Source organism: Pipistrellus kuhlii, unplaced genomic scaffold (genome assembly GCF_014108245.1).
Source record: "Pipistrellus kuhlii isolate mPipKuh1 unplaced genomic scaffold, mPipKuh1.p scaffold_m20_p_13, whole genome shotgun sequence".
Lineage (NCBI taxonomy): Eukaryota > Metazoa > Chordata > Mammalia > Chiroptera > Vespertilionidae > Pipistrellus > Pipistrellus kuhlii.
This window is the reverse complement of record NW_023425438.1, coordinates 38,853,860-38,871,342: the sequence shown is the minus strand read 5'-3', so window position 1 is coordinate 38,871,342 and position 17,483 is coordinate 38,853,860. Positions and strand designations below refer to the sequence as shown.

The 17,483-nt window shown below is 51.1% G+C and overlaps 1 protein-coding gene across 1 annotated transcript in view; it reads left to right on the top strand.

Moving 5' to 3' along the window:
• Window positions 1–868: 868 nt before the first annotated feature.
• Window positions 869–17,483, top strand: part of SLC4A5 (solute carrier family 4 member 5) — a 58,585-nt gene continuing 41,970 nt past the window's right edge. Inside the window, exons 1-3 of the mRNA XM_036435760.2 lie at window positions 869–1,015; window positions 2,824–3,006; window positions 10,923–11,052. Coding sequence (XP_036291653.1) covers window positions 937–1,015; window positions 2,824–3,006; window positions 10,923–11,052 — 392 coding nt within the window. The 5' untranslated portion in view covers window positions 869–936. The remainder of the gene's footprint in view (window positions 1,016–2,823; window positions 3,007–10,922; window positions 11,053–17,483) is intronic.

Here is a 17,483-nt window from a genome sequence, read left to right as displayed (position 1 = left end):
TTTCCCACCAACTATCCCTGATCTAAAGGTGAGTGAAAAATAGCCGGTGGCTGGTTGGGTAGTAGAGGGGCTGGGGTAGGGAACACTGCTGCTACAGGTTCTATCATTTGCTGCATGGCAGGGGCTGGTGTGTTGCTGACACAATTCCTTAGGTGACATTTTACTGTGGATGGTGGTATTGGTGAGTACTCTTTGGATACAAGTAACTCAAATCAATGGAAGAGAAAAGGGGGCTGCTGGGAGTGTCAGGAATTGCTAGACCTTAGGAAGGAAGGGCCTGAAACCCTGAAGTGGGGGGGGCTTATCTAGACCACCCTCCCTCCCATCTCCCATGTCTCCATTTCTTTCTGTCCTCCTCTTCCTCCCTCCCATCCTTGGATCCAGGAATCTGGGAGATTCTGATTTTAATCTTGGCTCCACCATGCCTGGCTCTGTGACACAGAAAAAATGGCTTAATTCTCAAAATTCTTAATTCTTCAAAATGTACTAAGGCTTTTCTGTGACCTAGTAAACATGCTCTCTTTATAAATGTTCCATTAGTGATTGAAAAACAGGTGTGTTCTCTTTTTGTTGGACATAGTTGAGCTTTTTCAATTGGTCTATACATTCTTTTTAAAAATACATATTTTATTTATTTTTTACATAGAGGAAGGGAAAGGGATAGAGAGTTAGAAACATCGATCAGCTGCCTCCTGCACATGCCCACAACCACGGTACATGCCCTTGGCCAGAATGGAACCTGGGACCCTTCAGTCTGCTCGCCGATGCTTTATCCACTGAGCCAAACTGGTTAGGGCTATACATTCTTTTGCCTGAAATTTTCAATTTGCATTAAAGTTTCCCACTATGTATGTGGATTTAACCATTTCCCTTTGAAATCCTAGCTTCTCCTGTCGTACACATACTGAGGCTGAGTTTGTCTTTTACTTTACAGTCATGAAGGTGGAGGAGGAGAAGGCTGGGGTGGGGAAGCTGGACCCTGCGAACTACAGGAGGCAATGTCAGGACCAGCAAGGTAAGGTCACCTTGAGAGCTTGATGCAGATCCCACGAGGGTCTGAGAATCCCTTGAATATTCTTAAAACAACCTTTCCAGCTGGTGAGTCTGGAGAGCTCGCCCCTTTTCCTGACTCACCCACATTGTCCCTTCTCCATCCTGTGGAGCCAGCTTTCCCTGGATCTTAAAGGGACCACGTGGTCAGGCTGAAGCTAGGAGAGTGGCACTTTGCTTGTGTGGATTAGGGCACAAAATTAAACTCACCTAACTTTACAAGATCTACAAACCATACTAAATGCCAAGTATCAACATGTTATGGATTCTAAAAATGGCAGTTCAGTTAAAACCAGTTATATGCTATATATTGTATATATATTAGAGGCCTGGTGCATGAATTTGTGCATGGGTGGGGTCCAGCCAGCCTGGTCAGGAGGAGGGGACATGGGCTGTTGGCCACCCTGCCTGCTGGTTGAACTCCTGGTCAAGGGGACAATTTGCATATTAACTTGTTATTATATAGGATATACACTGAGTGGCCAGATTATTATGTGTTCAGATAATAATCTGGCCACTCAGTGTATATGAATATTATTTAGTCATTAGAAAGAAGGAAATCCTGCTACTTACAACAGCATGGATGGGTCTCAAAGGCACTGTGCTAGGTGAAGTAAGTCATACAGAAAAAGACAAATACCGTATGAGCTCATTTACTGGTATATGTGCAATCTAAAAAACCCAACTCATCGAAAAAGAGAACAGATTAGTGGTTGCCAAAGGCAGGTGAGTGGGGGGGGGGGTGGACAAAATGGGTAAGGACTGTCAAAAGCACAAATTTCCAGTTATAAGGTAAGTTCTGTGATGTCAGGTTCAGCTGTAGTTAATCTGTAATGTATACTTGAGAGTTGCTGAGAGAGTAGATCTTAAAAGGACTCATGCTAAGAAGAAAACATAACTGTGTCATGAGGGATATTAACTAAACTTACTGTAATAACCACTGCACAGTGTATACACATATCACATCTTTATTTTGTATGAATGCAATGTTATATGTCAATTATACCTCAATTAAAAAAAAACACAGAGGGAACTTTGTGGAGGTGGGGCATGGGGATAGCTACATGGAATTCTATGTACTATCTGCTCAATTATTCCATATGTCTAAAACAGTACTAAACAATCTATTAATTACTTCTAAAAATTGTCTGCAAGACAGCACTGACGAGAAGCTAGGCAGCTCATCCTTCCTGAGGGCTGGGAGAATCCCGGCTGTCTCTGTGGCCCCAACGTGGGAGGCACGGCGGTGTGTGTGTGTGTGTGTGTGTGTGTGTGTGTGATTGCGCAGCAGCCAGCCTTCCTAGTAAATATTGAATTTAAGGTTCCTGGTAACTATAGTTCTTGAAAATTCTAGTTTACACAACCAGCTTTGAGAAACCCTTAATAACTTGCTTTTCTGGTAAGTGGTTCATGTAGCCCTTGGTTGTTAGTAAAAATGGCCCTCGATGGAGGTGCACCCGGCTTTTCTGTACCAGCCAGAGGGGCTTGGCATTTTGGACTAAGCCTGGGACTCCCCCGAGGGCCTCTGTCCTGCGTCATAGGCTGTATGTGGTCATCGCTGCCTGGATGAGCAGGGAGCTGGGAGCTCTGCTCATGCTGCCAGAGTTCTAGTGGCAGCGCCAAGGGTGGCTTTTCCTGAACCCCGAGTGGGGTTTTGTCAAGCCCAGGCCAGGAACCCCAGGTCTCCCTTAGCTCTCTGTGCCCGGAGGCTGTCAAGGAGAAATGTCAACTTTCGTCACTCCTGGCTTCCCCCCTCTTGTGTTGTGCCCACAGACGGCCATTCCATCCACGTTGGGCTTTCAGTCCCCAGTTACCTTCAAAGGAAGAGAGACCAGAAGGGACATCCCGCAGGCCAGCAGAAGGTCTGCTGGGGCCTGTGGCCGGACAGGGACCAGACCGGCATGGGGAGCAGGGCCAGCAGCGGGGACAGCGGTGTGGATCGTGCCAGCAGGACCCGTGAGTTCTGGAGGGGTGCATTCTGGGGAGCCGTCTGCTGTGGGTGCAGGCGGGGCGTGGCCGGGCAGGAGGGAGTCTCCCGAGACGTGGCTTCGTGTCCTAGTCTCCCTCTGCTCCGTCGCTGCCATTGCTGATATAAGAAAAATTTTTAAAGATTATCATCAAAATGGAAGCACAAACTTTAAAGCTTTCCATAGAACCCACCTACCCCTAAGAATACATTCCAGACCCAGTTCTAGATGCGCTGGACTTAAGGGAGCCACAAAGCCTGCTAACAAAGTCAGCAGCTGACCTGTTCCTGCCATTCTCCCTGGGCTGTGAAGGTGGAAGAATGGCCCCTCCATCATTCACATCTTCCAAGCCACTGGGCACTGCCTCTGAGGCAGATACAATCCCTGCTTGCAGGCCCAGGGACAATGACCTGCAAAAGGAGAGCAAAACACGGCAGAATAGCCTGGACCCTGTAGCTCAGAGACTGAGCGTTGACCCAGGAACCAGGAGGACACACTTCAATTCCCAGGCAGGGCCCATGCCCGGGTTGCAGGCTCAATCCCCAGAAGGGGGCTTATGGGAAGCAGCCGATTGATGCCTCTCTCATTATTGATGTTTCTCGCTCTCCCTCTCCCTTGCTCTCTGAAATTAAAAAAAAAAAATATATATATATATCAATATATATCAATATATATCAATATATATCAATATATCTCAATATATCTCAATATATATCAATATATCTATATATCTATATATATCTATATCTATATCTATCTATCTATATCTATCTATCTATATCTATCTATCTATCTATCTATCTATCTATCTATCTATATAGATCGATCTATGGTCGGCAAACTCATTAGTCCACAAAGCCAAATATCAACAGTATGACGATCAAAATTTTTTTTTGAGAGACACATTTTTTTAAACTTAAACTTCTTCTAACACCACTTCTTCAAAATAGACTCGCCAAAGCTGTGGTATTTTGTGGAAGAGCCACACTCAAGGGGCCAAAGAGCCGCATGTGGCTCACGAGCCGCAGTTTGCAGACCACGGATCTAGATAATTGTCTGAATCTCCGCTTCTCCTTGCTGTAGAGCACCTGACCACGTGTGTTTCTCCTCTCTGAGTGTCCTGTATATTCTGTGAATCCATGCAGACAGCCCAGGCAGGGGTCCAGCTGGCCTGGCCACGTAGGCCCAGTGGGAACTCCCGCTGCACCAGACGGGGTCCATGCAGAATGTGGGGGCCTGGGCCGGGCCGGGCGGTTAGGTGTGGCAGGGCCTGAGCGTAAGGCGGGCTGTGCGGATGCAGAACTGACAGGAGTCACCTTTAGCTCCGGCCTCCCGGAGTGACAGCCAGGATCCAGCGGGTTGTGCCACGAAATGGCAGTTCATTATAATTCTGTTAACCGATTGTATAGTATTCACAACAGGGAGCTGTTACTCTCCCATCTGCAAATGGAGACATCAAGGCTCCAAGGGACGAGTGTGACCCAGCTGTAATCAGTGAAGCTGGGGTTTGAAAACAGGGCTGTTGACTCCAAAGCCTGAGGGTGCCCCTCCGGCCCCACGCCTGTCCTTGCTGAGACCGCGTTGCTCAGTCACCATATTCCGCACAGGCTGCGAAGGCCAAGCTTCCAAGCAGCCGGCTGCCGTGCGGTGAAAGGAATGGGTAGGTAGTGAATGAAATGCCTTAGCAGTTGGTTTGTTTATTCTTTCTCTCTCCGTACCTCCCCTTCCCCCAATGGGAGTATAATTTTAGAAAGTCAATACTCGGCAGCCCATCGATTGAAACTCAAGCAGAGCGTAAATGGGGAACAGAACTGTCAAGCTGTGGTGAGAGCCAGTAAGAGCAATGCTTCCTGCCCTGGAGACAATGCCTGTTCTGGCCCCGAGCACCTCCGGAGAGGCCTGAGGAGCAGGTGGACAGAAGCAGCGTTAGAAATGGGGTTGCATTTCCACTTTTCTAGGCCGATGATAAGACCCGGAGCCAAGATCCAAGAGAAACACAATCAGCCAAGCCCCCCGGGCTGTGCAGTCCCTGGAGTCGGTATCTTCATCTGTAGACGGGGAGATGGTGGTGGGATGACCAACTGCCTCCGTTTGCCTGGGACCCTGGGGTTTCCCAGGACAATGGATGTGGAACCTGCAGTGCTAAGGCCAGGTCAGTCCCAGGCAAACCGGGACGGATGGGCACCCTAAGGTGCTGTGCATCGCTAAACGCTATAGAATGCTGCACGCGTTACAGCCACCTGGTCCAGGAGCCCAGCACCTGGTGGCCTACCCTCCCCTGGGCGGGAGGGAGGAGCAGACAGAGGAGAGGGGTGCAGGGTGCAGCGTAGGAGATCACCGTGGGGGTTCCATGGCCGTGTAGACGTTAAGGAGGATCGAGCCCTTGGAGTGTTAGCAAGGCCAGGCTGGAGATGGTCATCAGGGAGGAAGGTGTCACTTGTTGGCAACAACAAAAATCGTGACGTCATTTCTTGGGTGGCTGGTGCACGCCGAGCACTGTGCCAACCACACTGCGCATCGCATCTCATTGTCCAGCACAGTCCAGCGAGGGGAGTGGGGAAATTCCCACTTTTTAGATGGGGAAACGAAGCTCAGAGAACGTAATGCTTCGCCGAGATCCTTCTGCTTGTAACGAACGGGAGTCAGGAGTGGAACCCAGATCTGGGCTGAGGAAGAATCACGCGAGTGGAGAGAACCCTCTGGCACCCTGGGTGGTCTCTGGCATTTCTCGGAGGGTCCAGGTCGCCCACAGCGCCCGGCGTGCGGTGTGCAGAGGCTGCCCTGTGGTGCAGGAGGGGCTGGGCCCCCCGCGCGGTATGAGCCGTGGGCCTGGGGGCCCCAGAGGGGCCCAGCCGCTCAGGGTCCTGCCTGCTGAGGAGTCTGCCAAGGCAGGAGCTCCTGGATGGTGGGGTTTGCTTAGATTCTGCGCCGAAACACATGCCCCTGGCCCTCTCTGCTGTTTTCTCGGCTTTAGAGCGACCATACTAGACCCTGGAGCTTCAGGTCTGGAAATGTGGTGACTGAGGCAGCCAGCGGGGCGGGGGGTGGGAGGGGTGCGGAAGGTGGGGCTGTGGGGGGCGGCGGTCAGCAGACTGAGCTCTCCTCCAGGCTCCCCTCGCCCGGCCTGTGGGCCCTTCTGTGCCGTACACTGGGGCTTGGTTTGAAGGCTTTGTGCTGGGCACCTGCTAAGCTCCCTGCCAGCTCTAAGCCTCCGTGAATTCAGGCTTCAGCGCGCCGGGGAGCAGCCTCCGCGCGGTGACCTCTAGTCGACCTTGGCGCGTTCTGAGTGCTCAGTGAGCACCCGCTGGACTGAGCCCAGGACACTAGGAATTTCTCGGCAGAGCAGTGATTCCTGGTGGGGTTTGCCACGCACCCAGAGTGACCGGTTCCCGCCGTTCGTCCGGGGACTTGCAGGAAACTCCCCCTGAGTGGTGACATCTGGGACTTGTCTTAGTGAGAAGTGGCTGAAGAGGAGGAGAAGCGTTTAAAGTTAGGAGGAGAGAAACTAGCACCAGGCGTGGTTGCTGTGAAATGTGAGAGACCCCAGCAGCCTTCTGCCCAACACCCCACCTCCACGCCAGGGCTATGGGGCTTAGCCCTGCCTGCCAGGCCACTCCAGCCAGCTCACCTGCCGGGGAGCCTCAAGGCAAATCCTACCTCTGCCTATAAAGGGGCCGAGGAGAGGCGCCCGGGGCTCCAGGAGAGCCGGGCACTGTGGGAAGGGCTCATGGGGGAGGGGGAGGGGCAGTCTGTCAGGCCCCTCGGAGCCGTGGCTGCCTTCCTGAGCTCTGCTGCAGCCACGGAGCCCTTCTCTCCCAGGGCACCTGAGTCTCCCTCCCTTCTCTCTCTCTCTCTCTCTCTCTCTCTCTCTCTCTCTCTCTCTCTCTCTCCACACACACACACACACACACACACACACACAATCTCTCTCACACGTACACACTTCTCTCATACTCACATTATCGTTATTTCCCTTTCAGTATAGTTCTTCTCTCTCACACTAACTACATCTCTCTTCTCTCTCACAACTAGTCCTCTCTCTCCAGCTTCCCAGTCACTCATCCTTTTCCTTCTCTCTCTCTCCCCCCACCTCCCTCGCCCGCCTCTCCTCACCCCATGCCTCCTTTGATGCTTAACTGGAAACAAAAGTGAGCGGATCTGCGGAGGCAGTGGTCGGGGTGGCAACAGCAGAAACAGGCTGGGGCCAGAGGCAGTGCCGGCAGCCGAGGACCCCTGCACTCGGCCGTTCCAGGGAGCAGGTAATGCCCGGACAGGGCTCCTTCAGGGATCCTCTCCCGGCCCTGTCTCGTCTTCCCAATGCTTTTCCATTTATTTGCCTTCTTATCTGGCCTGGAAGGGAGAAAGGGGCTCTGGACTCAGGGAATTGTAGGCGCTAAGGTCCCAGGAGTGATCTGTCCTTCTTTTCAGAGAACTGTGTGTGATCGCTGTGTCTGGGTCAAGGTCATGTTGGGTGAAGAATGGCTGGGGTCTAGGGCAGTGTTTGGCAAACTGCCTTAGGGAAAAACACTTAAAAAAAAAAATAACCCATTTTAATAATGTACTAAAGTCGTTAACTTGAAGTCAAAACTTCTGGGTAAGGGTAATGCCTTACCCGGTGGTCAGCAAACTCATTAGTCAACAGAGCCAAATATCAACAGTACAACGACTGAAATTTCTTTGGAGAGCCAATTTTTTTAAACTTAAACTTCTTCTAACGCCACTTCTTCAAAATAGACTCGCCCAAGCCGTGGTGTTTTGTGGAAGAGCCACACTCAAGGGGCCAAAGAGCCGCATGTGGCTCTTGAGCCGCAGTTTGCCGACCACGGGTCTAGGTTATCTGGGTTCAAGTGTGGCTGGAGTCTGGCGTCAAGGATGGCTGGGGTGAAGGGTGGCTGGGGTGAAGGGTGGCTGGGGTGAAGGATGGCTGGGGTGAAGGGTGGCTGGGGTGAAGGGTGGCTGGGGTGAAGGATGGCTGGGGTGAAGGGTGGCTGGGGTGAAGGATGGCTGGGGTGAAGGATGGCTGGGGTGAAGGGTGGCTGGGGTGAAGGGTGGCTGGGGTGAAGGGTGGCTGGGGTGAAGGATGGCTGGGGTGAAGGGTGGCTGGGGTGAAGGGTGGCTAGGGTGAAGGGTGGCTGGGGTGAAGGATGGCTGGGGTGAAGGATGGCTGGGGTGAAGGGTGGCTGGGTGAGGGCCATGACAGAACCTAGAAAGACAAGTTAGGTCCAGATCACAAGGAATGTTTGAGCCATGCCATTGAAGGTTTTTCACCTAGAGAGTAACATGACCAAAACTACATTGTAGAAGAGTAGTTCTTGAACTCTGATCACATGGAGAATTAGGGTGCTAGCAGTCAGCCTTCTCCCAATTAAAAAAAAAAAAAAAAGTGAGATTATTTGTTCAATTGTTAGTTTTCCTTCTATAAAGTTTCCTTAGACTTCTGATGTTTGCTAGCAAATGTCAGCTATTAAAAAGCCAATGGGGCTGGGACCGGTTTGGCTCAGTGGATAGAGTGTCGGCCTGCAGACTGAAAGGTCCCAGGTTCAATTCCGGGCAAGGGCATGTACCTTGGTTGCGGGCGCATCCCCACTGGGGGGTGTGCAAGAGGCTGCTGATCGATGATTCTCTCTCATTGATGTTTCTAGCTCTCTATCCCTCTCTCTTCCTCTCTGTGAAAAATCAATAAAATATATTTAAAAAAAAAAAAAAAAAAAAGCCAATGGGGCTGAAACCAGTTTGGCTCAATGGTAGAGTGTCGGTCTGCGGACTGAAAGGTCCCAGGTTCAATTCCTATCAAGGGCATGTACGTTGGTTGCGGGCACATCCCCAGTAGGGGGTGTGCAAGAGGCAGCTGGTCAGTGTTTCTCTCTCATCGATGTTTCTAGCTCTCTATCTCTCTCCCTTCCTCTCTGTAAGAAATCAATAAAATATATATTTAAATTTAAAAAAATTAAAAAGAAAAGCCAGTGGGGGTGGGGGAGTAAGTTTAAAGTAATAGAAAATAAAACAAATAAAGTCTATTTAAATAAATGAGATCAATTGAACTAGATACAGATACACAAATAGTCTTTTCTGCTAGTAAAATTCTTTCTAACTCATATGCACAGTACTTCATGGTGCTGGCCTGATTCTCTGGAGTCTGCCATGTGAATAGGTTTGAAATGTTATAAAAGCAAACTCTGCTGCTACATAGGAGATGGAAGTGGATGGGGCTCCCAGAAGCTGGTGGTGGTGGTGGGGGAGCAGTTAGGTGGCTAATGCAGTGACTGGAATAGGAAATAATGGGAACCTGAGGCAGGACTGTGGCAATGGGAGGGTGGGGAAAGAGGGAGCAGGATAAAAAATATTGAGGAAGCAAATGAACGAAGTCAGGGTCTGATCGGACCTGGATGGTGAAAGAGAAGGAGGCTTCTGGAGTGAGTCCAGCATTTCTCCGCTGGGTGGCTGGGTAGCTAGCGGTGTATTAATCAAACAGAGGAGGGCAGGGTTGGGGTGTTGCAACAAGGGATGCAGAGCTGTTTTGAATATGCTGAGTCTGACTTGATAAGTCCCAGGTGGAGCAGTCCAGTTGGTAGTGGGAGACGCTTGATTCAGGCAGGGCCTGGAGACATGGGTGACCTGGGGAGAATCAGGGAAGAGGGACCGGGGAAGGATAAAGCAAAGCAGTCCTCAAAGAGACAGGAAAAAATATCAAGAAAGTGTAGCATTGTGAGAGCCAAGCGTAGCATTTCCGTTCCGAGGGAGTGGTCAGCACCACTGATGTCCCAGAGAAATAAGCCAGAGCATCGCTGTAGAGTCCTGCTGGTTTGATTGCTTGTATTAACTTACTGGTTCAAGGATAACAAGAGATAGAAACATCAATGATGAGAGAGAGTCAGGGATTGGCTTCCTCCTGCACACCCTCACTGGGGACCGAGCTTGCATCCCCAGCACTCTTTCTTCAAGCGCACAGTGGCTCCTCCTTTTCATCACAGTTCAAATACCCGCCCTTAAAGAGGCCACTCCTGACCATGCTAACGCAGCTCCCGGTCATTTTATTTTATTTTTTTCAGAACACTTATCACTACCTGAAATAATTGTTTATGGATTTGTTTATTGTCTGTCTCTCCCACTATTTAAGAGAGCAAGAACATATCAGCCTTCTTCATAGCTTTGTTTTCCAACACCTAGAACAATGCCTGGTGCATAATATACATTCATTAAATATTGAGAGAAAGGAAGGGAAGGAGAAAGGAAGAAAGGGAGGGAGGAAAGGAGGGAGAGAAGAAGAGGGGTTGAAGAGGGGGGAAGGGAGGGAGGAAGGGAGGAAAGGAAAACAGGAGAAGCATGTCTGGGGAAGGGTACATGTTCAGTGTCGGAATGCCAACTTCTGAGGTTGCGGAGAGTCATCTGAGAGATGACATCCGCGGGCAGCTGGAAAGCAGACCGGAGCTCAGGAACAGGCTGCCATCTTGCCCACGTAGGAAGCTGGCCCAGGTGGCTCCTGGTGAAGCCACCTTTTGCGTGGCAGTCTCTCCTTCAAGGCCACCTGTGGGAGGTGACTGGAAAGGGGTCCCTCTGGGTTTGTTGCACTGAAGTGAGGCCGTAGATTTTCTCGCTTCACTTTTCTATCCTGTTCTCCGTCCTCGCTGCTGGCCTGGCGCTGGCCACTTCCCATCCTTCATTATCAGCTACAAGACCCTGGGTTTTGAATGCAGACTAGATCCTTTCATCTCTGTTCTCCCAAAGAATATCTCACGCACATGCAACTCACGGAGGCTTGAACCCAGCTTGGCCCAGAAGCCGGCCCTAGTTTTACTTACTTAGGAAATGTTTTCCCTTGTGCTTGGCTCCTGCACCATTTCAGTCGGCCTTGCAGCCCTCTGTCCCCCACGGAGTGCTCAGCGGGCCTGCTGTCTCTGTTTTCAGGGCCTCCAGCTGCTGAGCAGCTCCAGGACATCCTGGGGGAGGAAGATGAGGCTCCCAACCCCACCCTCTTCACAGAGATGGACACTCTGCAGCACGACGGAGACCAGATGGAGTGGAAGGAGTCAGCCAGGTGAGGAGGAGACTGGGAGAGGGGGGCGGCCCACTGTAGTTTGCCTAGGCCAGGCTGGGCTGGCTCTTCTGGTGGGAGGATCATTGACCAGTGGCGCTTAGCAACTTGAATTCTGCAGGGCACTTTCTGGCCCATAAAGACCTTCCCATCTGCCTTCCTTGGTATCCAGAATTGGGTTGGACACTAAGGAACAAACAAAGACTTATGACTTCGTCTTTATCCTCAAAGAAATTAAAATCCAAATGGGAAGATAGATCTGATACCCATGAGACCATGAGAGACTAATACAAGGGCATATGTTATTTTATGTCAAATGGCTCAAACTAAATGCTACAGGAGAAGGGGATGCACTAAGCCAGCCGGGGTGGACAGGAAGGGAGAGAATGTGTGTCAGGAAGAATCCAGATGGTGTGCTCCAGTGGGTGCTGGAGCCTGGGGCAGAGTGAAGCTTGTGTGGGGAGCAGAGAGCTGTCTAGAGGGCAGAAGAAGGAAGAGAAGAGCCAGAAGGCAGGAGGGAGGAGGCACATGGTGGAGTCACAGGCGCCAAGGGAAGATCGGGGTGAGGAGGAGTGCTGGCCAAACCCTGGGACAGAGTGACCTCTGAACTGGACTGCCGAATGCTGCCAGGAACCCAAGGAGAAGGAAGGATATGGTAGGAGGCAGCAGGAGGGGCTGGTGAGAGGAGGAGGGAGCCTGGGAAGGAAGTTGAGAGACTCTGAAAGACAGACCCTACCTGTTTCTTGACCTTCTTTCTTTCTCTTTGAATATACCTATTAATTGATTTCAAAGAGGAAGGGAGAGGGAGAGAGAGAGAAACATCAATGATGAGAAAACATCATTGATTGCTTGCCTCCCACACACTCCCTACTGAAGTTCAAGCTCACAACCTGGGTGCATGTGTCCTTGACTGGAATAGAACCTGGGACCCTTCAGTCCATAGGCTGATGCTCTATCCACTGAGCCAAACCATCTAGTCTTGACCTTTTTACAATTAGCGTCCCCCACGCCAAGGAAATTTTAATGTAAGCTAATTTTGTTAAATTAGAATTGACTTTATTTCTAATGAGAGAAATGAAATACTACTAAGAAATCAGATTTTGCCAGGGAGGGTTGAGCTTTGGAGTGCCACAACCATGGTAATACCTAAAACGTGTTTGCTCCTCCAAGATCCATGTTCACCCTGTTGGGGCTCACATCTCCCGGTAGAGAATGCATGGACCACCTGTGCCCAGGACTGGCTCTGCCTGGTGGCCGCCATGATGCCCAGAGCCTGGCAGCTGCTCCCAACCATGGCCTGGGTCCTTCCCTGCCCACCACCCTTATTCACCTGGGTGGTTGCTCTGCAGAGCACAGAGAAACGAATTTTAACATCCCCAGCTCCAGTCGCTCCTGGAAGAAAGGCCATTGGGAGGACTAGCAGGTCCTCGTTGGTCTCAGGGAAGGAAGGAATTTCTAGCCTCATGGCTGGGCCCGATCTCTATCTGGAAGCCATGAGGCCTCTTCTAATCAGCCCATTCAGTGAGCCCTTATCACGTGCTGAACAGTTCACAGGCTCGTCTCATTCAGGCTGCACAATGACACTACAGAAGGTGGAAACCATTATTATCCCCGTTTTACAGATGAAGATGCTGAGGTTCAGAGGGGCAAATAGCTTGCAAGGGTCAGAGTGTGCAGGTAGCTGATCTGGATTCCAGCCCAGGCCTGTATGACTCCTCAACTTGAAGACTTAACGCACTTTGTCATGCTTTCCTCGTTTTGCCAGTTGCCTCTCTCTCTCTTTCCTCAAACTTCCAGGAATTCTTGATGCCCATGGGAGGACATAAATCTGGAGGTAATTCCGCTGAATGGGAGGTAAAGGGGGACAGCCACAGAACCCGGGGAGTCTATCCAGGTCTGACAAAAGTTGGGAGGATATTCAAATGACCAGGGCCCAGCCTGGGCTATTGTGGCTTAATGCCTGTGAGGGGCTAGTGCCTCCCTGAGCAGGGGCCTTTCTTGCTCAAGCGAACACAGAAAGAAGGGAAATTGAGAATGGCCTTCTCAGGAGCCTAGTTGGGGGAGGGTGCCTTCTTCCCACCATGGCCAAGGTCTGCATCCAGAACTCCTGGCAATAACTCCCAGAACCAGACTTCCCTGAGGGCCTCTCTCTCTCTCTCTCTCTCTCTCTCTCTCTCTCTCTCTCTCTCTCTCTCTCTCTCTCTCTCTCTCTCTCTCACTCACACACACACACACACACACACACACACACACACACTTGGCCCTTGCTGCTAAGGCCTCAGGGCCCTCAGAGACCCGACTGTTTATCCCCATAAATAGAATACCCACATATAGTCTCTCAGAGACCTGATTGCCCATCCCTGTAGATAGAGTACCCACTTTCCAGAATCCACAGAGCATCCACACTACAGACCCGGCGATGAAATTGATAAATTATAGATGATGATGTTCCCAGAAGGAGGCTCCTGAAATACAAAGGTGCCTGCAAGCTGCTGGCTTCCCCACAGGGCAGGTTTCCTAAGGGCAGCATCGAAGGATGCTGGGGGTGGGGAGCGGGGCGCAGTACAACTTCAAGCTAATGGTGAGAGGCAAGTGGTGACTTAAAATGGTTGAACAGCCGAAACCTGTTTGGCTCAATGGTAGAGCGTTGGTCTGCGGACTGAAAGGCCCCAGATTCGATTCCGGTCAAGGGCATGTACCTTGGTTGCGGGCACATCCCCAGTAGGAGGTGTGCAAGAGGCAGCTGATCTATGATTCTCTTTCATTGATGTTTCTAACTCTCTATTCCTCTCTCTTCCTCTCTGTAAAAAATCAATTTTATATATATATATATATATATATATATATATATATATATATATATACACACACACACACACACACACACACACACACATATATAATAAAATAAAATAAAATAAAATAAAATAAAATAAAATAAAACAAAATAAAATGGTTGAACACATTCCTGGCAGATCTGAGAGGCAGCAGCTTGAGGGATGACCTGGGGGTGAGAAGTAGTGGGAGAAGGGGAGTCAGGGCCTCCTTCCCAGGGTCTCCTTTCTCTGCCCCAGCCTCCTTTGATCTTCTCTTCAGCTCACCCCACCTCCTGGGGGTGTGACCTGCAGGCTTCTAGAGAGGCCAGAGAAGGGTTTGATTACTGGCCTCCACGCCAAGTTTGATCACTTGGCCCCACAGTTGTGCTGGGGCCTCCCCGGGCACACTGGAAAGGTAGAGGTGCTCGGGGCCAGGCCTGTCTGAGACCTGTCACCCCCCACAGGAGAACGGGGAGCATTTCCCTCAGCTGACAGGCTGTCGAATTTCCTCAGGGAAGTCCGAGGTCTCAGAAGTTCCCAGAATCCCCAGATCAACACATTCTGGTGGGTCCTGGGGCTCCTTGGAGTAACAGGAGGAAACGGCGGGGCGTGGGGCCACGCCTTCCCAGACACGCAGGCCCTGAGAGGGTCCGTGCCCACACCAAAGAGGACGGGGGAGGGGACCCTTTCATAAAAGGACTTAATTTGCTGCTGCGGGGCTGTTTGCTTTGTGGGGTTAGGAGATTAACAGTGGAAATCTCAAATCCGCAAGGAATTTTCCCGGCAGCGCTTTGCTGGGGGTTATTCGGTGGGGGGTGGGGGGATGTTTCGGGCCCTTGGAGAAGTCACCGTGGGCGGATTGAAGTGGCTTTTTGAGCTCCTCTGGGCCTTGCCCCTCGGAGCACAACGGGGACTGTGTGTAGGCATCGATGCGAGTGTGATCGATGCCAGTAGGTCACGCTGTTCATGAGATAGATTTTTACGAACGCTGGCTCTTCAGCTTTCCCGGGAGGGAAGCGCAGTGGCTGCTGGGACTGACCTTGCCCGGGGGGAGGGCTGTGCCAGGTGGGGTGTGGGCAGGCGACCCTCCCCGACAGCAAACAGTTCCCCCAGAATTCCATCCTCTCTTAAGCCCAAGTCTGCCTGGGTACAAGGCCCGGAAGGGAAGGAGAGTGGCCTGAGCTGGAACCCGCCCAAAAGTGGAGGACTCTTCAGTGTTACTCAAAAATGCCCAGAGCCGAGAGCCTTCCAAGAGCTCCAAAAGCCATTTCAAACCCAGGCCGCCTCTGACCTCAACTCCGAGGAGGCCAACAGCATGAAATTGGCAGACGTTTCCTGTGAGACACATAGCTCTGAGAACATGTGACCGGAAAGGGGCTGGGGAAGGAGGTCAGCTGAGTTGGGTCAAACCAGATCCGGACACTTTCAAAAGCCCTGATAGGTTCTCGGCACGTAGGTGGGGATGCTCTCTCCCTCTGTGCCTGGAGGAGAAAGCCTGAGCTTCATCTCAGCTCTGAGCTGCTCCTGAGAGAGCTGGTGTAGGCTGCCCTCCTACCATCACGATGCCCTTAGTCTGGGACAACGCACCCCAGCCCTCTGCTCTCACCACTCACCTGGGGTCACCCTCCGAGGCCAGAGCTGACCACTTCATGCATAAAACAGAGGAGGAAGCTGAGAGCTCTTAGCACCGAAGTCAACACACCTCACCCATGCGTTCACCTTTTAGGTACTCAGGGTTAACTACTGTGGGCCCTGAGCCAGGAGCTGGAGGTACAAAAATCCACACAGCAGGTGCCGTTTCTCCTCTCAGGCCAATGAGGCACGGAAGTGAACAGCGGGGCGTTTGGTCTGGGGGTTCTCTGTAAGCACAGCACAGTGGCACCTACACAGACATGGGGGCCAAGGGAGGCGTCCAGGAGGAGAGGTGGTCACACTGAGACCTGAAGCGTGGGCCGAGGTTGACCAGGAGAGGGCGAGGGAGGGGGAGAGGCCCTGGAGCGGGGAAAGCAAGCACACAGAGGAAGGGGCAAGCTCACAGGAAGGAGCACAGATCCCTGTGGCTGCACTCCAGAGCAGGGCCTGGGATGGCAGTGGCTGGCAGGTCCTAGGCAGGCCGTGCTGGGGGGCTTGGTAAAGCACAGAGTTCCCATAGGCTGCAGAGGACCGCTGAAGGGTTTGGGGAGGAAAGGGACGGGATTGACTGTTTGAAAGAGATCAGTCAGGCAAGACCTGGCCAGTTAGGAGGCTGGTTCAGGTGACACATGACAAGACCCTGAACCAAGATGTTGGAAGTGGGAATGTTACGCCCAGACTTCGTGATCCCCAAGGACCACCAGGGAGCCGAGTCCGATGCAAAAACAAAAGAGCCTTCACCATGCTAGCATGGGCTCTGTCCCACTCACGCCGACAGCATGGCTGAAGAGAGCGAATTTCGCCAAGCCCTGGGGTTTTACTCCGGTGGTGATGTCACTGCTTTGGCGGACCCTGATTGGGCTGGGTCCAGCCAATGGAGGATAACTCCGCCCTGCCCCACAGTGGAGTCAGGAGTTTTATCCTCGCCCCGCCCTGCCCTCTCATCAATAAAGAAAGGGGGTGGATTGTAGACATATTTTTTTGAGCAGATAATTTAATATTATGGATTTTTTAAAACTATATTTTTATTGATTTTAGAGAGGAAGGGAGAGGGAGAGAGAAACATCAATGATGACCTAGACTTGTAGATTTAAAGGCATTTTAGCCATGTTTATGTGCAACCAAGTTTAAGAATCGTCGTTCCAGCCGAAACCGGTTTGGCTCAGTGGTAGAGCATCGGTCTGCGGACTGAAAGGTCCTGGGTTCAATTCCGATCAAGGGTATGTACCTTGGATGTGGGCACATCCCCAGTAGGGGGTGTGCAGAAGGCAGCTGATTGATGTCTCTCTCATTGATGTTTCTAACTCTCTATCCCTCTCTCTTCCTCTCTGTGAAAAATCAATAAAGTATATTAAAAAAGAAAAGAAAAGAAAAGAAAAAGGCCGGGACTGGTTTGGCTCAGTGGGTAGAGCGTCAGCCTGTGGACTGAAAGGTCCCGGGTTCGATTCCGGTCAAGGGCATGTACCGTGGTTGCAGGCATATCCCCAGTAGGGGGTGTGCAAGAGGCAGCTAATCGATGATTCTCTCATCGATGTTTCTAACTTTCTATCCCTCTCTCTTCCTCTCTGTGAAAAATCAATAAAATATATTTTTTTTAAAAAAGAAAGAAAGAAAAAAAAAATAAAAGAAAAAAGAATCGTCGATCCAGGAGAGTGGTTCTTAAAGTGTGGTCCCCAGCAGCACCAGTGCCAGGGAACTTGTTAGAAATGTCCACATTCTTGACATTCCCTCCCCTCCACCCCAGACCCATGAAATCAGAAGCTGAAATCTGCATTTTCCCAAGGCTTTCAGATGACACTGATGCCTACTTAAGATCAAAAACCCTGCCCAAGATGTTTGTTATAGGAGAAATAAGGAGGATGCGTGAGAGAGGCTTTTAGGAAAGGTGGCACTCTTGCCAGGCGATGAAGAAAGAAGGGATTGGATCTGGAAAACAAGGAAGAGGAACTGCATAGACCTGTGATCTATGACGGTGACCTGCCTGGG